General features: G+C 41.8%; 1 protein-coding gene across 1 annotated transcript in view; it reads left to right on the top strand.

The window, feature by feature from the left end:
* Window positions 1-25,148, top strand: part of LOC145766429 (uncharacterized) — a 122,854-nt gene that overhangs the window by 78,019 nt on the left and 19,687 nt on the right. The window contains exons 5-10 of the mRNA XM_082578139.1: window positions 19,825-19,941; window positions 20,439-20,552; window positions 21,528-21,641; window positions 22,165-22,278; window positions 23,111-23,174; window positions 24,262-24,425. Of these exons, the coding sequence (XP_082434265.1) occupies window positions 19,825-19,941; window positions 20,439-20,552; window positions 21,528-21,641; window positions 22,165-22,278; window positions 23,111-23,174; window positions 24,262-24,425 (687 nt within the window). The remainder of the gene's footprint in view (window positions 1-19,824; window positions 19,942-20,438; window positions 20,553-21,527; window positions 21,642-22,164; window positions 22,279-23,110; window positions 23,175-24,261; window positions 24,426-25,148) is intronic.

The following is a 25,148-nucleotide window of genomic DNA, read 5'->3' as shown; positions in this document are numbered from 1 at the left end:
CACACTTGGTGTTACAAACTGAAACAAAATAAGGAAAGCCCAGCCAGCAAATCAATCGCCTTCCACACCGACTCAATGTCTAAAGACGCTGAATCAATCTATTTCGATAATGAAATGAAACTCAACACAAAGGCAAAATTGTGACCAGAAACAACAGCTCCCGGCACGCAGCAAAAAGCGACAATCAGTTGTGAAATCTCTTTGCAGCCAGGCAAGCCACATCACGCAGAACACAAAAACAACGCAAATTTAATGTCAACAAACTTCATCACAATTTCAATTCTAAACAAGAGGGCAATTGACCCGCCGGAACAGTGGAATTGCATCTAAACAATTGCAGAAATAGCCCGCTAATCAATTCCCGCATCTACCATCACTTTGGAAATTCCACCCAAGATTGCTTGTTGATTTCAACAGACTCGTCATTTATTAAAGCCTTCAAAACACTTGATCTAACTACTTGGCCAAAGGACACAGTGATGACACACGGAGAAAACGAAATTATGGAAGAGGCAAAAAGATTGCGCTTAGATGAACGCAAAGCTGTGAGGAGACTTTGTGAATATGTAACTACGAAAAAAAGATCTCAGAGTCTTCAAAGTTTGATAACGTCACTAAAATCCATTCCAATTTCATCGAGCAAGTGTGAGCGCGGATTTTCACAAATGAACCTCATACTGGCATCTGACCGTGCTACTCTACACACTGTAATTGTTTCAAGTCTACTCTTTATACGAATTGTTGGTCCTCCACTGCGATAGTTTTCACCAGCAAAGTAGCCTTATGTTGGATCCTGGTGCTCCTGGGAAGTAACTCGGCATTTGAGACCTGAAGTAGGTTTTCAATATGATAAATGATAAAAAATAAATCTTATGGTTTTGAATAAAATAAATGTCTTGAAAAATTGTGGAACTTGTAATTTTTTTGTGTTATTGTTTCATTAAAATACTAATATTTGCATGGAACAACGTTATATCATCTAGACCAAGGGTCACCAAATGGCGGCCCGACACGCTGTTATGTGCGGCCCGCGGAAGGTATCAGCGTACAAGTATAACCAAAAATACTTTTCTTGATGAGTTTTAAAGAGCATGAAGACAAAAAATACTTTCCGGGACTTAGCATATTTTTGCTTTTCATAACGATTCCGACCAATCAGATTGTAGTTCTAGGTGGAGGTCGCTTAAAGTTATACCAATGCGATGTCCAATTGTCCAACCACATTGTCCCAGAGTGATTGATTAAAAATGCCTGTTTTCGAATTTCGAAATTGTCTGTAAACACTAGTGTGCATTTCACCGTTATTGTATTTCATGAGCAGTGTTCCCTTTATACAAGTTTTTGTTGGCAAAATAGGTCGGTATGCAAACTCAATTTATAAAATATTGGCAAAATATTATATTTTTAAAAAAATTTAAAGACTTTTTTGGTTGTCATACGAAAATATTAAGCTGTACTGCAAAATGTTGTTAATCAACAATTCTTGCCATGCTGATAAGCACAGCAAGTGACAGTTGTCTAATATAATCAAAGAAAGACGTTTATAGAGATTCTCACAAAAAGGATAAAAAACCAATTCATTGCTTTTTTAGAAGGAGCACTGTTCATAAGTTACGATAGAAACGTTTTTTTCGGTGATTTCCAAAAGAGTTTGTTTCATGGTGCCTGGTTTCTTTCTCCCTGTTATTGGAGCCTATTTTCACTGATATGTTTGCAAGTCACTATTGTTGCCTGTAATGCGATGTGTCAAACATTTCCTTGTTTACTGAAACTGTTAATTGCAAGATATCTGTTGTGAAGCGAAGTGACGACACCACTCTTGCTTGGCGATGAATATTCTGATGAAACCGCTCGCCTCGCTATAAGTGCGCAAAACAAGTGGCCTCGTTTATTAGGCATAGTTAAAGAAGTCAAATGTATTTCTGTAAAATTAGCCTCCTGGCTGTCGAAAATGGGATGCAACGCCGTACACCACTAAAACTTGTCACTCGTTCGTCGTCGGCTCCAGCTCGTATCCGAGCATTGGTTTTGTCTTCAAATTGAATTTGGTTTTGGATGGTGATGTCGTATGTGGCTTTGGAGGCCCAGTCTATGATGGAAAAGACGTGGGCAAAAGTCACATTGTATGGAGGGTGGGGGACGTGGTAGTTTTAGCTTTTCTTTTCTAGTGTTTCATTTTTCTTGGGCTTTTTGTATCCTGTTTTTTTCATAAATTTCCGTGCCTTCCCTAGTTCTTTTTCTCCAAAGTGATCTGTCGCTAGCAAGTAGTTCCCATGAATCCAGATCAATATTTGCATGGTTGAGGGACACTTTCAGCTGATCTTTGTATCTCATTTTTGGTCTTCCGGGGGGTCTCTTTCCTGTCTCTAGTTCACCATAAAGCATTATTCGTGGAAGCCTCATTGGGTCCATTCGTATGACATGCCCTGTCCAGCGAAGGCGGTGTTTCAATATGGTGGCTTCAAAACTGGGCAACCTAGCGCGATCAAGGATTGCATCGTTGGTAAGATAATCTTCCCAACGAGTACCTAGCATTTGCCTCAGCTTCCTCTGCTGGAAATTCTCAAGACGTTTGATGTCACGGCGGTATAATGTCCAGGTTTCACAAGCATAGAGAAGGGTAGATAGAACGACTGCCCGGAAGACCATAATTTTTGTGCGGATGGATATAGCATGGTTGTTGAAGACACGATGGTTAAGTCTTCCATAGGCACAGTGAGCTGCTTTTATACGTTGCTCAATATCCTTTGCACATGTTGGTGCTGTTGAAAGTATGCTACCAAGGTAAGAGAAGTAGTCTACTTCACCTAAAGGTGTTGCGTTGATATTGATCTCTGGGGAGGTGTGGTCAGGTGGCGTTTGGTTGAGTATCCTAGTTTTATCAGTGTTAACTTCCATTCCAAAATGCTCATAAGAGTTGTTGTAGATGGTGGCTATCGTTTGGAGATCATCAGGAGTAAAAGCAGGTGTGGCATTGTCATCGGCAAACTGTAACTCATGAATTGTATGAGCAGAGGTTTTCGACTTAGCACGGAAGCGAGCAAGATTGAAGAGCCCTCCGTCCATGCGACAGCGCATGTTGATACCAGGGGAGGTTTGTGGGACCTCGTTAAGCATTGCAGCCACATAGAGTGAAAAACATGTAGGTGCAAGAACGCATCCTTGTTTGAGTCCACCTGTAACGGGGAATGGGTCGGAGAGGGTGTTTTGGTAACAGACTCTGCCAAGCATGCCATCATGGAGAGCACGGATCAGGGTAATAAAGTCGTCAGGGCATCCAAACCGAGCAAGAACAGACCACATAGCAGGTCGAGGAACTTTATCAAATGCCTTCTTCAGGTCCCAAAAGATAAATGAAAGAGGTTGTTGTTGTTCTTGACACTTTTCTTGGAGTTGTCGAGCACAAAAGATCATATCTACAGTGCCGCGAGAAGGTCTAAAGCCACATTGGGACTCTGGGAGTACGTCCTCTGCTAGCGTGATAAGACGATCAAGGAGAATGCGGGCAAAGATCTTGCTAGTGATGCTGAGGAGTGAGATACCACGGTAGTTGTTACAATCTTCTCTATCTCCTTTCTTAAACACTGTAACTATATTCGCATCTCTAAAGTCGCTTGGAAGTGTTTTTGTTTCCCATATCATAAGAATCAGCTGCATTAGGCGGTCCTTTACCTGGGGTCCTCCGTAAAGAAGAAGCTCTAACGGAATGTTGTCTGGTCCCGGAGCTTTGTTTTTCTTCATGTGTTTGATAGCCTTATTGAGTTCATTTAGTGTAGGTGGTGTGGACATCCAATCGCGGGTGGGATATTGTGGAGTATTGCGGAGAAGGTCACTGTGAGGAGATGAGTGGTTATTTAGCAATGTTTCAAAATGCGACTTCCAACGATCAATGATTCCTTCGGTGTCAGTGATAATGTTTGAGCCAGCTGCGTCTTTTAAACCCCCCACTGATGACTTAGTCGGTCCAAAGATTTCTTTCGTCGCAGCGTAAAAGCTGCGCATATCTCGTTGGTCGGCATATTTTTGCAGATCTTCAGCTTTCTGTTGCCACCACTTGTTTTGCGCCTTACGAATTCCTTTTTGGCATGCTGTGGCAGCTTGTCGATGTTTTAGTTTGTTGGTTGGAGAAGGATTATTTTCAAAAGTGAGTCGTGCACATCGTTTACTTTCAATAAGGTTGGTGATTTCTTCGTCGTTTTCATCAAACCAGTCCTGCTTTTTCTTGTGTTTGTAACCAATTGTTGCTTTAGCTGCAGCGGACATCGCGTCTCGGAGTGTAGTCCATTGGTCTTCAACTGTGGCGTTATCTAGAAGGTTTAAATCATGCAGGTTTTTATCAATAGCTTCTTGGAAGGATTGCAAGGTTTTGGGATCATGAAGCTTGCTACAGTCAAAACGACGATGGGAAATGTTTGCCGAGATGCGTCTAGTTGGTCTACGGATCTGAATGTTCAGGCGGCATATCAGAAGGCGATGATCTGTCCAGCAGTCATCTGCTCCTGGCATAGAACGTGTGAGTTTCACATCTTCTCGGTCTTTTGTTCTTGTGAGGACATAGTCAAGGGTGTGCCATTTCTTGGAGCGAGGGTGTCTCCATGTAGTCTTACGACGGTAAGGTAATTGGAAAAGAGTGTTTGTTACGATTAGATTTTGTTCAGCACAAAGACCCAACAGAAGTTCTCCGTTTGCATTGCATTTCCCAATACCATGATGGCCTATGACACCCTTCCACATGTGATGGTCCCTGCCAACTCTGGCATTGAAGTCACCTAGCACGACAAGTTTGTCTAGATAAGGAACTTTTTGGATAGTATGTGTGAGCTGGTTATAAAAGGAGATCTTATCTTCATCTTCAGATGTGAGTGTTGGAGCATAGACTGAGATCAGGGTGAGGTAGCATTTCTTGGTGAGTGGAATTCTTATCGTCATCATCCGTTCATTGATTATACTTGGGACAAGATTGTGTTGGTTTACAATCTGGGAACGGATAGCAAAACCTACACCATGAATGCGCGGCTCGTCAGTGCTCTTTCCTTTCCAAAAGATGGTATAGCCAGATCTATCTTCTCTTATCCTGCCCTCTCCAGCAAATCTGGTCTCGCTGAGAGCTGCCACATCGATGTTGAAGCGTGCAAGTTCTTTACATACCAAAGCTGTGCGACGTTCTGGTCGGTCATTGTTGCTTTTGTCTTGTAGTGTACGGACGTTCCAAGCACCCAATGTGAAGGGTAGCTTAGTATTCATAGGTATATGTGTAGGTCGACCGCTATTTGGATAATCCGCCAGCCGCGGTAAGCTGGCCAGATGAGATTTGCGGTGTCCGATGTTTACCCCACCTTTTCTAGGGGCTTCCCCATGTGGGGTGGGCTGCGGGAAATCCTAGATAGGCCAGCCCAGACACGGGTCTTGCTACCGGAACCCAATGTCACCGCAGTTCATTGGGAGACGATCATCATAGATCCGCCGCCAATGTGTGAGACCGGGCTGGAGGCTTCCAGCTCTACCAAGCCTGCCCCCGTTACCCATAATATCATCGCCATTGGGCTTTGTTTTGGTCCTGGTCCAAATTGAGACAAAGGCCATTCGCTTGTGTGGTTGTTTAAGGTGGTCGTGACTACGCGAGGGCTACGCACACACTCTTGGCCAGCTCCATGTCCACTGCGGTCCAATAAGATCGGAACGTGCAGATTCAGGGGAACCGGTTGCAACGGGCTGCCGGGTGCTCTGTTCATTGAGGCCCGCCTTACAGGATGCCTGCCCGTCAGACACTGCCCTCTTCCGCCATAAAGAGATTGCCGTTGGGGACTTTTACGTGTGTCTATTAGCCCCAGGAGTTGCTAGGGATTAGCCTAGTTTTCAGCCTGGGTTCACCTCTACACCACGTTGAGGCATCTCCATAAGATGGGGGCTGAACAAAGTCAGCTCCCTAGACACTCCGATTTCGTAGAGGTGAACAGATTACTTGGATACAGAACACTACAGAACAGATTACTTGGATAAAAGACGGAAATTTTATCCAGCTGGCAAGCACTAAGCAAACAGTTAAATATGCCTCCAACTTTCAAGCAACAACCTTTACGAATGACTAGAATAATTTGCGATATCTCAAACTCACGTACACAGTAACTGTGACGCAATAATGAAAGACATTGTCACGCAATTCAAACAGGTGTTGAAAGTTGGTGATGCAATGTTTCATAAGGTCTTACGAACGATGGTGCAATATTTGGACATTTTCTAGCAATTTCCATGACGTAAGATGCCAGCTAGGTTAAGTAGACCTGAACGGTTTTATATGACGTTTGATTTGGTGAAAATTGTCCGTAACACCAAGCATAAAGAGACTGAAAGCATCATTCTCAATACCGTGACGTCACACGCGTGCTAAAAGGGGAGTTGTAACCACCCCCCTGGCTACGCCACTGGCCATTGATATCCCAGACGTCTTCATGATATCCCAGAATGGTTTTAGTTTAGACTTTATTCATTTCTTTCTCACTATAATAAGCTTACAGAACACTATGCTACATTGGCATAGCCTACCTGGGGTGGGATAGGTGGATTGGGCCATGTATTTCGTATTAGCTTAGTCTATAAAACAACATTGTTAATTGCTTTCACAGTGCAATCCAAAACATATTAAATGCCTTAATCTACGTCGTTTACTACTAAAACATTTTTAAAGGAGGGGGGCATAGCTCAATGCCCTCCCCCCCTGCGTACGCTAGTGAGTGTGGAGTTCTTAAAATGATTGTGAGTAATATTGCGTTTTTGACAATATATTTGCAAAGGCTAAATTTGGGGAAAATTTTGTTCGCCCCCCCAAAATGTTTTACTCTCCTACGGCTATGACTTCAGGGCTCACTTTCAAGGAAATTCAGTTCTACTTTGAAATTTTTAAGGACTTTTAATACTTATTAACGCCATTGGCTGTCATTTTTGTAACTTACATTATGCATGTAAATGATCGTGTATTTATGATGCTAGTGTTTTTTTTGTGAATCTAGTGTTTTTTTTAGTCAAATCTAGTTCTTTTCCATGACAAGAGAGTGGCAACAGTGATCGTGTGTCACACGGCCGTCAGCCGTAGCCCAGAGCATCACACAAGTTCTTGCTCTATCGTTGAACTCGGCCAAATCCTGTGCAAAGCACATCATAATGGAATTGAAAATACTTGAAAAATGAAATGAAAAAGTTCGTTTGGGCAGAAATGAATCATCATAGCGCGACCTCCTTTTTGACCCTGTGCGACTCATACTTTGAGAACTACTGGCGTAAGGCAACCGCTGTCTTGCTGCAATCCAAGCCTTTCTCTTTTCCTTCACGTTCATGTATCCCTCAGACCCTCACTGACTGACTCACTGACTGTTTCGATGCAGTCTAAACTTCAAACTTATTTAAAGCACACTGTTTCAAACTTTAAATACATAGTGTCACGACTCACGTGTATGCCTGAAGGTATACATGAAGATTGGCTTTCTTGTCTTCTCGTCTACTTCATCTAAATCTTCAACCACCGGGTGAAAGCCTGGATACGACAAACAAAAAACGACTCACGTGTTGAAGCACTGCAGGGCATAGAATGATACAAAACAAGCATGTAAGTTAACTCAGTGCTTCCCAACCTTTTACAGTTCGACTCACTTTTAATGCAAGTTTTATTGTGCGACCCACAATGAGATATGACATTTTTATTATGGCATCTTTGCTATTGCTACTGGCGTACCACTACTAGGCTAAGGTTGCCAGTGGTTAATATAAAAAAAAAACCAAGCTTATGCAAAAAGTAGCCCAATTTTTGGGCGGTTCTAAAATGGAGCCCAAACAAAGAGATAGGTTATTATACAAAATTCTTCCAGAGCGCTTGATCATCAGTCCCAAATTGTAAGTGTTTTTCCAGTTCTTCACATCTTTCAGACAGATTGGCAACCATGCATTAATTCACTCAATTGTTTGTTAAAATAACTACAAACAAGTACCGGTACCAAAACACAAAAAATGGTTTAGTTGCTTTTCGAGATGAGCTAACGCATCAAGAGTGTTCCCCTCAAGATCACCAACAGTTTTGATAACCCACCAAGGTCGATCAACGCAGAAACTATCTTTTTGTCTTGTTTTTTTTGTTTATTTTACTCATATAAATTGTTTAAAAAAATTCACTAGCCTTTTTTGTCTCATCTTTCTACATTTGTAAAAACTTTATTAAAATGTTGCGATCATGCCATAACTGATTGTCCTGCTTTGGAATCATGCACGTTATAGCGTCCGTGTTTTGTCGCTTCTACCTTTTTCTATACCCCTGCTATGTTTGCCATATATTGTTTTTCGTTGTGATGGTCAGAAATAAAGACAAACTGAACTGATGTCCACTACATTTTCATAAAAACCTGGATCACTTAAATTGCTATATATTAAAGCCTAAACATGCACATTTTTGAAAATTGGCATCTTTATACCAAATTGGTAACCCTGCCTGACCTAGACCTCCAAAAAAGCTGCTCCTCAATGAAATAACTACGAATTAGGTAAAAATCTTAAACATGACACAATTTTTACATAAAAAGTTATATTATATTTAAAAAAAAAAATTAACCAAATTGGGCGCCAGCCAAAAAAGCGCGCCCAACGCGAATTTTTTGGCGCCGGAGAAATCAAATGTAGCCCGATTGGGCATAAAAGCGCCCAATCTGGCAACCCTAACCACTACCAGGTGGCATACGTACTGATATAGTTAAATCTATGTAAGATATCTATGGTTAAATGCGACACAACACATCTAATTGTTACATATTTGTTGCATAATTGTTACGTAAAAATGCAATAATGGTCGCGATCTAATAGAAAACAAGGTGCACAATTCAGGAAAATGGAAAATCAACGAATGAAGTGAAGATAAGAGTAACGATGGCGAAAGCGCAGTACTGTTCAAAACCAAACTGCGACTTGTGAGATCCATAGTAATTACGGTGCTTTTTAGAAAATTTTAATATTCAGCAACATTTAGAAATGCTTCGCGACCCACCTGAAATAGCTTCGCGACCCACCAGTTGGGAAGCACTGTTAACTAGAAGAAGTTGTTGATGCGATTGTCATAAAAGTAGAACAGCAGACACTATAGTTACGGTACGAGCTGCGATTAAACGCAGGAGATTAATTCATTGCATACCAGAGACACAAGCAGAGGTGGGCAGTAACTAGTTACTTTTTGAGTAACTGTAACGGTAACTTCGTTACTATTTTCCAAAAGTAACGAAACGCGATAACTAGTTCCTATTTTAACACTTTTTCAACAGTTACAGTTACAAGTTACTTTTGTATTGAAATTTTAGTTTTTAATTGCCGTTTATTTCTCTGCACGTGTTTGTGTCTTGCTTAGTGCGTGTTTGCTGCGTTTTGCGCAATAATGCATTTTTTTCGCAGATGTATCGGCGCAGCACTGCGCATGCGCGGTTCTACTTTTGTTTTGTGGTCTGGTGGAGAAGGGTTGCCATATTGGCGAACTGATCGCCAAAGTCCAGAAATCTGGCGATTTTTTAAGACGTTTAGCTTCATATTTATGATTTAGCTCTTTTTTGGCGATTTTTTATAACTGATTTGGCTAAATTAGTTGTTTTTGGCGATTAATCAATATGTACCAAAGACAGGCAAGACACAACAATGCAACAGGGTTGAGCATTATAATAATAAATTTTACATAGTTACAAATTAGTTGTTTTTGGCGATTAATCAATATGTTCCAAAGACAGGCAAGACATAACAATGCAAGAGGGTTGAGCATTATAATAATAAATTTTACATATTTACAAATGAATTTAACAGTCAAACGTTTTCGGTTTAACTTAAGCCCTCATCAGGAACCTGAAAATATTTATAAAAATGCAGTAAATTTCAACTTCTTGAAGGTAACCAACCAACTGACTTTAAGCATCAAGAAACACGCAGCGATTAAAAGAAATTTGTTGATGCTTATAGTCAGTTAGTTATAGTTACCTTCAAGAAGTTGAAACTTATTGCATTTAGTGTAACGCTTGCAATGCCTCTAAAAAGATTGTCTGACATTAAAACCAGCAACAGCATTGCTGTTTGCTTGCCGTTGGTGGACGTTCTTGTGGAAGCAATACAAACCAGATTTGGTCATTGGTTCGAGGACAGCGACTGCATTCCACCTACAATTTAGACTTATCTGTGTTTAATGCCTGATCATTAAGCGACACTGCTGAATTGAAGACAAAAATAAAACAGAACATGCTTCAAGCAATTGAAGAAGCAAACTGGTCTGCTGAAGAGGGGAGCAGCAGCGACGCTGAAGTGGATGGTGGTAAGTAGAGCCACGGAGGACTTTTTGCACCACTTTACGCAAATACCTAGAAAAGAAAGCAATGCGCGTTGAATCTGTTACAGGAGTATTTGGAAGCGGACCCTGAGAACAAGTTAAGCGGATCCAGATTCACAATTGGACCGATGAAAAAACTGTTTTAAAAACATAACACTCCCATTCCGTCAAGTGCTGCAGTAGAAATATTGTTTTCATTGCAGCACTTGTTTATCACCAGACTATTCGTTCACCCCGACGCCGACACACGCGCCATCGACCTGACACTACCAAGACAGGCATGGGTGCGCCTCAACCGTCTCCGTACAGGCGTCGGGCTTTTCCGCTCAACCATGCACCAATGGGGAATGGCCTCTTCCTCCTGTGAATGTGGTGCCGAGGAACAGACCGCAGACCACATCATTGATTGATTGATTAAATCTTTATCCTCGGACTGGGAAAGCTTCTTGCAGAACTTAATCCTGGCAGTTTCGCATACTTGTAGAGGCTTTAAATCACTGACGCAGGCCCGGTCACCGAGATTGACAGAGTGAAGTTTCCGATTGTTGAAGTCTTGTTTCCGGGAAATTATTCCATCTATTAGATGCCGCTAAATAGAGAGGAGTCCTTAACGTGCGTTGCTCAAGCGCATGCCCTGAGAGTCGAACCAGTGCCGCTTGATCTTGAAGCTTTTTCGTTCCAGAAGTGACGCGCTAACCAATTGAACTATAGGGGTGGACATCATCGATGACTGTAACATCTTTAAGCCACCTAACGGAGTGGAAGGTCTGCGTCATGGATGATGAAACCAAAGACTGGCTGCTCTCTAGTAGCCTTCCAGTGTAGTCCGGGAACATCGTGAATCTGGGGCGGTAAAAGGATAGACTTTCGGCCCCAGGGGCTCACACAACGACGACGATTGGGCAAGGATGGACATTTTAAAGCCCAAAAGGGCAGGCCTGAGTGACGAGCACTTTGAAATGCTCGTATTTCTCAAAGGAAATAAACATATAAGCCACTGAGTATTTTTTTTAAATAAAACCTTGTTGGTTTTGTACTTGTGCTGTTATGTTAGCATGGATGGCTCTAACACTATATATCAAACATTGCGGTTAAACTGGGCTTGCATGCAGAGCTGGCCAGGTGCAGAATTTTATGTTCAGATTTGTGAGTAACTGAAAGTAACTAGTAACTGTAACTAGTAACGGTAACTAGTTACTTTTTAAAATTGGTAACTGTAACGGTAACTCAGTTACTATTTTGGCCAAGTAACTGTAACTGTAACTCAGTTACTTTTGAAAGTAACTTTGCCCACCTCTGGACACAAGGCCTGCACAGGAGATCAATACAATGAGTCCCCTCATAAGGTGAGATGACGAAGCGGGTAAGGCGCTCGCTTTTCAATCATGCAATCCTGGTTCGACTCTCCGCTTATGCTGGTTGTTGACATACACCGCTCACCCCTACCCAGGGTGTAATAAATTGGGTGGGCGTAGTTGCTGAAGTAAAGGCGGCCGAGAGAAAGGAACTGGCCACCCTACTCTCGTTAGTGCCGAAGGCTTAGTATAATAAAAACCTATTATCTTCTCATTCCCCGATGCTTGGATTCAAGTATGGGACTGGGACTCACCTTTACCTACCCATCATAAGCATTACTGTATTAGTGCCGTGGCCAGAGGCCTGGTCCAACTCGTCCTTAATACCTTCAATGAAGGTCCTTCATTGTCTATCGTCAAATCCAAGACAATTTACTGTATAACTGTGCATGACAGTAGGCTACTGTGCTTCAAGTTATTAAAGGAAATGTGAGATGGCAGATCAGGCCTCACTTTGAGGATCAAAGTGTTAAGCCAAAAGTGCTTGACATTTTTAAAACTATTTATAAATATGTAAAGTATATTCTTATAATGCTCAACCCTGTTGTGTTGTTGTACCTTGCCTGTCCGTTGTACAAAAAAGAGAAATCTCTTCCGAAACTACATTCTCTATTAAACTAATTGCTAAAAATTTCCATGAGCAATTGGTAGCTTTCATTCAACCTCGCATGCTTAATTGACCCCGCACGCCTAACTGACTGGGCATATCTAATTGACCCCACATGCCTAACTGACCCTGCATGCCTAATTGACCCCGCATGCCTAATTGACCTTACATGCCTATTTGACCTCACATGCCTGACCCTGCATGCTTAATTAGAAATTCACCCAGCTGATGGTTTAACTCTGCATGCCTAATTGACTACGCATATCTACTTGACACTTGTTGCGTATCTAGTTGACCCTGCATGCCAATTTAACCCTGCATGCTTAACTGACCCCGCATATTCAATTTACCCTGTATGTCTAATAGACCCTGTGTACCTAATTGATATCACATGCCTATTTGAACTGGCATGCCTATTTGACCCTAAATGCCAATTTGACCCTGCATGCCTGTAGGCTATGACCTTGCAATCCTGCATGCTTAATTTACTACGCATATCTAATTGACCCAGCATGTCTAATTGACTCTACATGTCTATTTGACCCTGCATGCTTAATTGACTATACATGCCTAATTGACACTGCATGCTTAATTCACTCCGCATGTCTAATCGAACCCACATGGCTAATTTTCAATTTGTAATACAAGTCGGCCTACCTTCCCAATTTTCGGAAAAGTACCGCGGCACACAGTTTCAAAACCAGTAACTTATATACCATTTCACCCCAGAGGAGTTCACCACCGCCTTCCCGCATAGTGAAGCCACACAATTCTCCAGCGCCGGATAAGATCCGTCCTGGGCTTGAGCTCCATCCTGGCTGTGCCTTCGAGTCTTGGCTACGTAGAGTCTCTTTTTCTGCCTGCACCATCTCACAATTCTAAAAATCTGGAGAAGAGCTTTAGTAGTTGCGATCTTTAAGCCTCACAAGTCACCAGAGGACCCACGGAGCTATCGCCCGATATCTCTCCTCTGTGTTCCTTTCAAAATCCTCGAAAAGCTTATATATGCCCTCGCCAATCCAAGCATCGACCCACTCTTCTCAAAGAAGCAAGCTGGGTTCCGGAAAATCCACGGCCGTTTCAAAGTGCGCATATGTGGACGACCTGGCAATTCTCCACTCCACAAAGTTGTGGAAAAACCAAAAGACACCCTGAGCCAGGACATTAAAACCCTCAGCTTATCTCCAGCAATGGCGAATGAAACTCAGTGAAACCAAAATTGTGGCAGCATCTTACCATTTGCATAACTGGAAAGCTGATCGTGAGCTCAATGTTCTGAACAAACAAAAATCACTGTCCTTCTGCCCGAACCAAAATACCTTGGGGTGACATTAGACAGATTGCTCAACTTCTAATCAACGTCGTCGTGTGAGCGTCTGGGGCCGAGGGTCTATCCTTTTACCACCCCAGATTCACGATGTTACCGGACTACACTGGAAGGCTACTAGAGAGCAGCCAGTCTATGGTTTCATCATCCATGACATGCAGACCTTCTACTCCGTTAGGTGGCTTAAAGATGGAGCAGTCATTGATGATGTGGTCTGCGGTCTGTTTCTGGGCCCCACATTCACAGGAGGAGGAAGAGGCCATTCCCCATTGGTGTATGGTTGAGCGGAAAAGACCGACGCCCGTACGGAGACGGTTGAGGCGCACCCATGCCTTTCTTTGTAGTGTTAGACCGATGGGGCGTGTGTCGGCGTCGGGGATAAACGAATAGAGTCTGGTGGCGGCTGACTTCTATTCAGAACTCCATTTATGGTCCGCCCAAGCAGCCGCAGAGATATCTTGTACATCAGCTTTGTTGATCAGAAGTTGAGCGGCTGGTACGAATGGGTGTCTTGATTTCAGTCGACGGGGGTCGACGTTTGGGAAAGCAGTCGTTTGAGAAAGCAGAGATCTTGTGGTGGAGAAGGTGGTTAGGCTCCAGTGCTCGTCGACCGAGGGACAGAGTGGCTTCTTCGCGACGAAGCTCAGCGGGTTGGATGCCAGCGAGAATGGGGAGATTGTCCAATGGTGTGAGACGCAGGCATCCGGTCACTGTGCGCAAGGCGCTGTTTATAGCAGTGTTGATGTTATGGCAGTGAGCACTGCGACACCAAACAAGTGCACAGTACTCTGCTGAAGAGTAGACAAGGTCTAAGGTTGCTTTACGCAAAGTGTCAGCCCTCGCCCCCCAGCTAGAGCCTGCCAGGCGCTTGAGTAGCGCAGCGCGGGATGTCAGTTTCTTGCGCAGTGACACCAAATGGTGGCGGTATGTGAGTGATCTGTCCAGTGTCACCCCAAGATATCTTGGTTCGGGGCAGAAGGACAGAGATTTTCCGTTGTTCTGGACGTGTAGCTCACGATCAGCTTCCCGATTATGGAGGTGGAAAGCTGCTGCCACAGTTTTGGTTTCGCTGAGTTTCAGTCGCCAGTTCTGGAGATAGGCTGAGAGAGTTTTCATGTCCTGGCTCAAGGTGTCTTCTAGATTTTCCCACGACGTTGTGAAGTGGAAAATTGCCAGGTCGTCCGCATATGCATATTTTGCGGAGACCGTAGTTGGCAGGTCGTGGGTGTAGATGTTGAAAAAAAGTGGAGCCAGGACCGATCCCTGTGGGACGCCGTTTTTCAGGCGTCTCAGTCTGCTTCGCCGTGAGCTACTGGTGGCGAGGGTGAAGCTTCGATTCCTGACAAGTTTCATAATCATATGAACCATATGTCGATCAGGAAGCAGGCGAAGCAGCTTTCAAGTAAGGCCGCGATGCCATACGGTGTCATAGGCAGCTGTAAAATCTAGAAAGACAGCGCAGGCCTTCTTTTTTGCCTCAAAGCAATCCTCGATGTCTTGGGTTAAGAGTGTGACCTGATCTACGGTGGATTTTCCGCGCCGAAACCCAGCTTGCTCTTTTGGAAGGAGCGGGTCGATGATTGGGTTGACGCGTGCGTAGATCAGTATTTCGAGGATCTTGAAAGGAACACAGAGGAGGGATATCGGACAATCTCCTTGGGTCCGCCGGTCGCTTGTGAGGCTTAAGGTTCGCAACTACTAAAGCTCTTCTCCAGATTTTTGGGATTGTTAGGTGGTGCAGACAGGAAGAGAGGAATCTACGTAACCAAGACTTCAGGGCATGGCCAGCATGGAGCACAAACTCAGGGCGGATCTTATCCGGCCCTGGAGAGTGGAGACGTGTGGTTTCACTAGGCGGAGGGCGGTAGCGAATTAATCTGGGATGAAGTCTCCAGAGATTGCTTCCTCTTGTGGTGTTTCCACTCGCCAAAGGGCAGATACTTCCTTGGCAACAAGGCGGGATGCCTTGCGGTCCTTTGTCTTGTAGACCCCGTTCTGCACTAGCTCGGAAGCGATGGCATTAGCAAAAACGGGGAACTGACGAGGAGAGTTTGCTGAGCGCCCAGTGAGGTTATTGATGATGCTCCATTATTTGAGGCTTGAGTGTGAAAAGTCGACGGTTTGGACAGCTTCGTTCCATCGCTCAAGCTTCTTTGTGTCCAGCCGCTCAAGTAGTCTGGTGGCGGCGGTGTTAGAAGCAGCACCACTTGTGGCGCTTAAGTAGGAGCGATACAGAGCTTCAGAGTCCCAGCATGGTGTATAGCTGGTTCAATGGCCACGTGGTATTGTGGCCTTTGCCGCAGTTATTATGGCATTGCAGAAGTCCTGGTATGCCTCGTCTGCGTTGCATGTTTTAGGGCAGGGGTGACGAACCTTTTTGCTGTCGCGGGCCACTTTGTCAATTACACATGAGTTATCGGGCCACACAACTTTTTAATCGTCAAAATTCCATGACGTCATAGATTGGAATCGACCAAAATTGGTGAATAGTGTTTTCACACCTTTACACACCACACCTTAGTCCGGGAACATCGTGAATCTGGGGTGGTAAAAGGATAGACCCTGGGCCCCAGACGCTCACACGACGACGACGACACCTTTACCTTATAACTTTCCTATTTTTTAACTTTAAACCCTGAAAGTTAGTGTTTAGGGCAGTGGTTGCCAACCTTTTTTACCTGGTGGACCCTTTTGGTCGATATTCAAATCTAAATCCCCCCCCCCCCTATAAATTTAGTTTGTTAAAAACTCGTTTACATTAATATTTTAATCTAAGTTTTGGAAGATAAACTAAAATTTCACTAGTAATAACCTTTTTAGCTGGTAATATTCCTTTTCAAACTAAAATAATTTAATTAAAGAAGAACGTAGCTGAAAAGTATTTTATTCAAAGAATAGGCATTCAAAATTCTAAGAGTCAATGCATTTAACAGTCTGTGTGAATCTTGTGATTTTTTTTCGATAACTCATGAATGTCGTGGAAGAGTATTGGAAAGAGCACAACGATTTTCATTCTCCACGACTAATCTGTTTCTTTGTTTTGTTTTCATTTGCAAGAGTTGAAAAATCTGATTCGCATAGATAAGTGGAAGCAAATGGAAGGATACTTCGAGTAGCTTTCTCTGCCACTTTAGGATAGGAATTACACATCAATGGCCAAAATCCAGTGATTGAAATCTTTCTGAATAAGTCTGTTGCGCAAGAATCCGTTTTGAGTTCTAAAACTTCATCCTGCAATTTATCGAGAAGTTTTTCCACCAGCAATGTGAATGAATTTTGTATTAAATCAAGCTCATCGTCATAAATTTTAAGAAAATATCGAATGAATTCCAGTTCTAATTCTAATGCTGTGAGATGTTGCAAAGTCAATTCTTTTTCCAACTCTGGAAGAACTTGTTCTTTGCCATCAACAACCAGCACCAATGATAATTCTTTAAACATGGGAACATGTTCAATTGTTCATTCTAACTTTTCTCTTTCAATTATTATCAAGCTTGCTGGTGAAAGCTTCCAAAAGCATCTTTAAATGCTGAACGGTACTGGTATCTACTCTTGGAAGGGCCACCCAAACCAGCCTGGTCGAAATGTAGAGGCCAGACAAAACGTACTCCCCTCGCGAAGAAGACAGCAGAGCCTTCTAGTACCGACAATCTCCAAATGACGATGACATAAATCAATCACTCTCTTCCAACCTTCCTTGAACCATCATGAAAGCAGTAGCCTACAGTTTGTAAATTTCCATTGTATCAATATGTCAATGGCTCATGGATACAGATAACCCATGTTGATGAGCAATCTGCTTTAAACAGAGATGGCAATTGAATATATACCGTATATTGGTGTTTTCCCTTGCATTTTCAGATTTAGTTTATTCAATGGACCAAACATATCAACCAAATAAGAAAGGAATCTAATCCATCTGTCATCATTCAGCAATCCACAAACAAATTTCAATTTTATTTAAAAGTCAAAAAATAATTTAAGCTTGTCTATGAGCTCAAACACTCGTTTGGTTACGTTTCATCATGAAAGCCATCCAGTATTTAAATGAAAAAGGAGTAGGCCTACGTGATGGATTGCATCCATGTCAGATTGTCAGTGCACTTAAATAATCGGGAGTTAATCTAATAATAATTTCTTCTTTAACGCTCTAATCTAGGCCAACTTACTAGGCTTAAAAGGTTTACAATCCTAAAACCAAATTACCCCTGAAAATTTCCCCCCTAGTGGGGAATTCTCCCCCGGTTGGGAACCACTGGACTTTAGGGCAAGAAAATAGCAAAGGAAAGGTGTACCAGTGAAGGCATAAAACAGCTTTGAGATGTCTTTTGTCTTTAATGCATGAGCGATTGTCAAATTGTTTGCGGGCCGCACAAAATTCTTTGACGGGCCGCATGCGGCCCGCGGGCCGCAGGTTCGTCACCTCTGTTTAGGGGATGGTAACTTTGCAGCAGACTCATTGGTCAAGAGGCTGTATTGATTCCAATCGGCCTTTTGGAAGTGCCATCGCTTCACCGGTGAACGCGAACAGGAGCCACAAGTTTTGGGGCGATGATGAGGGACGGCCGGTGTTGAGACCGCGGGAAGCTGATTGTAGTCAACGAAGCTGATGGACAAAACATCTCTGTGGCTAATTGGGCAGACTATAAACGGAACTCTCGATGGATGTCAAACACCACCAGACTCCATTCGTTCATCTTCGATGCTGACACCCATCCCACCGACCTGACACTACAAAGAGGCGAGGGTATTCCTAAGCCGTCTCCGTGCGAGCGGCGAGTTTTCTGCTCAACCACGCACTAATTGGGAATGGCTTCTTTCTCTACTTGTGAATGTGGTGCTGAGAAACAGACAGCAGACCAACAATTGCACCATTTTCAAGCCATCTAAAGGATTCACTGTAATCTTATCGCGGTAATTTCATCGTGGTAATTTCATCGCAGTAATTTCATCACAGGGTAATTACATCGCATACATTGTCATAGCATTGTAATTACATCGCAATACACCACATCGTCAGTAATTTAATCGTCTTCGTCAACGTCAACCCTAACCCTAACGTCCACCCACCCTAACCCTAACTTCGGAGGGAACCAGCTAAAAGACGGTTCGATTAAGTCTTTTGCCCCTACGCCCAGGTCGGACGATCGATTTGCACGTCAGAATCGCTACGGCCCTTCACCAGAGTTTCCTCCGGCTTCGGCCTGCCCAGGCGTAGTTCACCATCTTTCGGGTCCCGACGACCGTGCTCTTGCCGGAGCCGACCCTTTCAGGGCGCGGCCCCGCCGGCGGTGCTCCCGTCGCCCCGCAGCTGGTAGCCCACGCAGCTCTCATACTGCGGTGTAATTACCTGACGATGCGATATACTGCGATGTAATTACTATGCGATGAAATTACCACGATGATATTACCACGACGAAATTACTGCGATGAAATTACCGGACACCATCTAAAGGAGTAAAACGTTAGCCTGTCTTGGATGATGAAACCATAGACTGGCTGCTCTCTAGTAGCCTTCCAGCTTAGTCCAGGAACATCGTGAATCTGGAGAGGTAAAAAGATAGACCATCGGCCCCAGAGGCTCACACGATGACGACGACTAACTTATAGGACCTACATAAGTACATGAGTTTGTAAAAATGCTTTCGTTTGAAACGAAAGAATATCCAGTGTACAGGAGACTGGCTGTCGACGTCGTCTGTGATAATTAATTGAAGTGTTTTAAACAAAATAGGTATTACCTGGGTTAGAATGTAACCCATATAGCATCTACGTATATACAAAACACCCAATAAAGCAAACCGTCTTAAATTTATGAGACAAAACTCTACCAGTGACTATAGAACGCTACCCATTCATATATTTCGCTTGTTTCAGTCTTTTTGTTGTATCGAGTCTACTTGTTCTCTATCCATCCGAGTCCGTCTTCTTTTAGAGATTTTATTTCATTCGCCACAAAACACCTAGCATTCTGTTTGTTTCACACTTTTGCTTCAAAAGTGGGAAATGTATATTCCTTGTGATGGGGTCAAAATAGGTTGAACCTGGTTGGTAATTAAAAAAAAAAGGAGTTAGGTAAAAAAAGATTGTTGAGTTGCGTATAGAAAAGCTCTATAAGTTATTTATTACATTGGTTTAAACCATTTCATACGTTGAGCCTCAACGTGTCAAAGAAATAAAACAAAAACATTTGTTTTCGTAGATCTCGACGAATGTAAAGATGAGCCTTGTCAGAATTCAGGCACATGTTCTACCCCTCAGTTCGATATGTACTCGTGTGCGTGCGCAGATGGTTACACAGGAGACAACTGTGACATTAGTAAGTGGCTACTGAAGGAGGTTGTGTATTTTGGATATAGTTTTCAATTGTTCATGATAATTTTAAATGCATTCATTTTTATTAAGAATATTGGCTGAACTGACCTATCCTAAACATTACTACTTGTTTCTATTTGTTATTTATTTTACTTGTTTCTATTGAAGTTGCTTATGGAACTTTTGTAAACGGGTTTAGAGTTTGGAGATGTTCTAAGTATGTATTTGTATATTCTGACGTCTTGGAAGGATGCAGCTTAATGACAAGTTCAACTTTGAAAGTCAATTGTTTGCGTGGCGTTGCTTCTGTTATCGTCATCAATGCTCAATGTTCGAAGTGTGTTCCAATTCGAGTTAGCTATGTTGCTGCTGAGTCATCAGGGTACAAGCGTGTGATTTATTATCAGTAGGTGATCCAATGAAAATTTTTATAAATTCTCTCCAAACTTTCTTTATTGTTAAGTTTTTCCGTGAATTCTGACAATGATATCGTATGTAAAGATATTGACGAGTGCACGTCGTCGCCTTGCCACCACGATGGGTCCTGCCAAGATGATGTGAGCCGTTATACCTGTCTGTGCTCATCAGGATACACAGGTCTGCACTGCGAGACAGGTGCGTGCTGACGATCCGTTGAACAATTCTCAGGGTGGAGTCTGACTCAACATTGCGACAACTTATAACCACACCAAAGTTAGAGTCGCTACAAAACTGTTTCAAACGCTAATTTTATCACAACCCAAAACAACCCACTGCCCTTTATAATAAACGTGGTGTGGTTTGTAAAGTTTCGTAAATCAACTATATGCTACAGTGTGCATTGGTCAGACTGAGCGCAATGTAAATATCCGTATTGACTACATTGACTCGTTCAATATTCTGCTTGTTCAAGCTAGCTAGGCTTAGACCACGATTTCAAGTAGTCAAAAAACAAGTTTTTCTAAAGAAAAGGTCATTACTAGTTCAACACAATAGCAGCAAGTGCCGTTCAAAGTGCTCGATTGTGGCGGGCATTAAGATTATTAGAGCAGTATAAATTGTTACTGTCATGGACACTCATGGTCGTCAAACATCACAACTTGAAACGTGGGGTCAATGTAATCTCAGCTTGATTCGTTCTACCTGGTTAAATTGTAAGTGGCGTTTTGATGTTACAGCATCTTATTGGAAAGTTTTGTTCAATGTCATCATGTGTAACAAAGAACTACCTTTACAGCTCTAATTCACAACTTCAAATGTGTTTTAACTTAGCCTTTTCTTTTGCTATGATCCGTAGGCTACTGACCGTCATGTAGTGTGTATTTCTGCAATTTTATATCGCATAAAGATGCGCATCTCTTAAAAGATGTGCGTTGTTATGCTGTGTGAAACGTTGGTGAAGCAATGAAAATAAATCTTTATTATCGTAATCATTCAAAAAGACTTGTAGTTATATATCAAATGAACACCACAATCAGCAAAGCAACAAATTCTCGTGAATAGCTCAAGTTTTTAATAGGTCTAGTCTAAAACAATCTTATATATTATACTTTACAGTATAATGATAATGAATAATATTGTACATCAAATTTCTACGCTTTATCTTTTCAGAAATAGATGAATGTCAATCGAATCCGTGCGAGAATAACGGAGAATGTCATGACGAACTCAACTCGTTCAGCTGCCAGTGCAGTGAAGGCTACGAAGGGAAACTCTGTGAAAACGGTGAATAAAGTACCTTCATTATTTCACATAGCTTCAACATCATATGACATACTTCATTTGGACGTTATAAATCATGTGGCGTTGTCGACTTGGATTAATTACGCGTGACTGGCAATGTGTTGTTATTTAGAATGTGCGTCATTTGGTCAAACAAACCGATTGAGAGGTGACGGTAAAGAATGACGTATGCGGTCATACAAACGAATTTATTTTCACACGAGTCAGTTCAATCATAAACAGCTCACAATCAATTTCGATCAGGTAGCAGCTAGATCATCTTCAGTTAGGCTTATTTAAATAGAAACATATCCGGTCATCATCTTAACATATCAACACTGCTCAACATCAAATACAATTGTAACTATTGCAGTACTACATAACTTTGTTTGACACGATGTGGGATGATAGCCTACTAGAAAACATTGGCAGGAACACTAGCCACTGGAAAAGTCAGTGTCATTGACTGACGATGAGCTTGATTTTGTTCATTTTCTCATCTTATCACAATGGCTACCACTTGCAGACATAGATGAATGTGCAAGCTCACCTTGCCACAACAACTCCACCTGCACTGATGACGTCGGTCATTTCAACTGCGCATGTGCCAAAGGGTACCAAGGGACACTTTGCAAAGACGGTGGGTAGTGATATAACGATCACCTTGTAATACTATGTCTTCCGTGCGCTAGTAGGCTATACAAGCTTTTACGCCAATACCGGATTTAAAGGGGCCACTCGGTCAAGTTATTACCAGACGTTCCTTCGAAGCGATTTGCTTCTTCAGACTTCAACTTTTCTATTGTCCATTTTGGTTTAGAATTTTTACTTTGTCGAAATTCCAAAATGCCAAATGTTTGAGATTCAAGCTTTCGTAGATAGAAGATACGTCAGTTAGATTCACATGTTATATAGCCTAAATATAAAGATTAAAAATTTTTGGGTGACAGCCTAGCCATAGACCTACTTGACTGTCAATATTACAGTAGGCCTACAATGCAGCAATCTAATCTCATTACTTTCAGAAGGATAACGTATCTATCTATTCTATGGCACAAATCTGTATTAAGATTTTAGTTAACTGTTGCACTCCACAGCATGTGACGCTAATTAGTAACATCACTAAAATGTCAACTGTAGAACTGACTGAAAAGAATATTAGGGCGCATTTTATCGTTCAATTGAGCAGTAGCTAGACAGCCACAAAAATTGCAATCAATCCCCAACAAAGGAACTCTACAACAAGGATATGAACAAAACTTTTTGCCTCATATTATTATAATGTTCAATAGAAATGCATTTTTTTAGTCGTATCTACTCCATACTCGTAATAAGAAAATTACAATAAAAATTTTTCATTTGATTCGAACTTGCATTTTATGATTAGTTGAGAGATTTTTAAATAACTTTTTTTTGCATAAACTACATCAACTTTCCTACAACAACATCAACTTCCTCACTTGCTGCTAAAGAAGTCGATGAATGCTCATCTGATCCTTGCCTTAATGGAGCCTCTTGTGAAGATAACGTCGGCAGGTAGGTGTGCTGATCCTTTGTTAGAACTGTTGTTACTTCATTTCAACACAAACCAATATGTTTGATGCTCATTGACCAATTGTTATTTACATCAGGCAAGATTGTCTATATTCAAACAAACAAAAAGCAAGATAAAAAAATACAATGGTAGAAAAAAAGCAGCGTCACAAAAATAGCTGGAAGACAGTTCGACCTTCAACACATTCACGAATAGATTTTTATCACTGTGGAAGCTCATTGAGGTTAGATTCGTTTAAACAAGGGGATAACGTAATTGCACTGGCGAAAATTATCTCACAATTCATTTCAAAATAGCTGTTGGTTACAGGCATGTTGTTGTTAGTATTCCTTCGAGATAGTAAACCTCAGCAAACTGCAGGTCAAATATCAACACACATTTAATAAACATATATTACAGTTCTTCTTCAACTACTATACAGCGTTAAAAAAAATAATAATAAGCAACAAAACTATTTTTTCTCATCTGTTGCTTGCCTGAGACAGAATGGTCTGCTAACTGCACAGTGCATGCAAAAATACGAATACAAAATAACATAATCAGCTCTTCAAGACTTGACAGACTCTTCCAATTGAACAACAAACTCATTGAATAAACCATGAAAAAATCACATAGATGGCACGTAAGGCCTGTCCTTGGAGTGTTTGAAGTATATCAATTCATAAAAAGTATCAAAAGGCATTATTGCTTTAGGTTATTGCAAGAGAGCTTCAAAAGTGGAGAATTGAAATGTTTATAGCAGATATAAAGCTATTTTCTTAAAAAAGCTTATCCGCCCCGATAGCTCAGTTGGTTAGCGAGTGATCAAGAGGTGCTGGTTCGATTCTCGGGGTATGCGCTTGAGCAACGCATTCAAAAGATTGCTCTCCATTTAGCGGCACCTAATGAATGGAATAATTCCCCGCCAACAAGACTTCAGCAAATAGAAACTCCACTCGGTCGATCTCGGTAACCGACAAGTAAATACAACAATTATGAAAGTGCAACTAACCGTAAAATAAAGTCATCAACAATCATTGCTCCAGAGGTATTCTAAGAATGCTATTTTTCTAAAAACTCATACGCAAGGTATTCGTGCGTCTGCGCTGATGGCTTCACAAACACTGATTGTGGCGTGGAGGTGGACGAGTGTGACAGCGACCCTTGCCAGAATGATGCTCCATGCGTTGACCACCCGGGGGCGTACGAGTGCCTGTGTAGCAATGGCTTCAGCGGTGTCAACTGTGATGTTGGTGAGAAAATTATTAATATTTTTGGTATATCTATAGTTATAAGGCTGTTCGAAATAAAATATTTCAAAAATATTTCGAAATACTTCGTTTCGTTTCGAAGCGAAATTCTTTGTCTTAAGTTTGTTTCGTTTCGAAATAATTTCTGAGTGAAAAATTTTGCTTCGTTCCATTTCGAAATCCAAACCATTTCCATCCGCATTCGAAACGAAACATACAAGAATTTGAAAATTTAAAAAGTGCCAAAAACTCAACCAACCAAAGTGAGAAAATCTAAGCTTACTAAGCGGTGCTCATTTTTCCTCTTTATTATAGGCTATTTGCCTCTCCCCGGGTTACATTTTCCATTAGTGTTGCCAAATAAGGAATGTTACCTAGGCTACAACTTAGCGAAATTTAGACAAAACCCTTGAAGTCATAGGGAAGAAAAATTTTGAAATGAAGAAATGTGTCCACTGTCCACATCTGGAAAGATTTATTCAGTAAATATTTGAATAAATCAATTAAAAGCACAAAAATTATTGTAGTGTTGTACGCCAACAATACAGTAAGAAGAGCTAGCGATTAAGGAAGTTCTTAAAAGTTGGTCGTTTCATAAAGATGCTATTGATTTTAAAGTTACATTACAGCCAAACTTACACTTTTACCAATATGCTTATTAGGGTGGTCCCGAAAATTTTTTTTTAGAATTTTGTTACAACCACCTTACCTTTTTTTTACATTGCC

The sequence above is a fragment of the Aplidium turbinatum genome, chromosome 3 (assembly GCF_918807975.1).
Source record: "Aplidium turbinatum chromosome 3, kaAplTurb1.1, whole genome shotgun sequence".
Classification (NCBI taxonomy): Eukaryota; Metazoa; Chordata; class Ascidiacea; order Aplousobranchia; family Polyclinidae; genus Aplidium; species Aplidium turbinatum.
The sequence above is the reverse complement of the archived record's forward strand: the minus strand, read 5'-3'. Positions and strand labels throughout refer to the sequence as shown.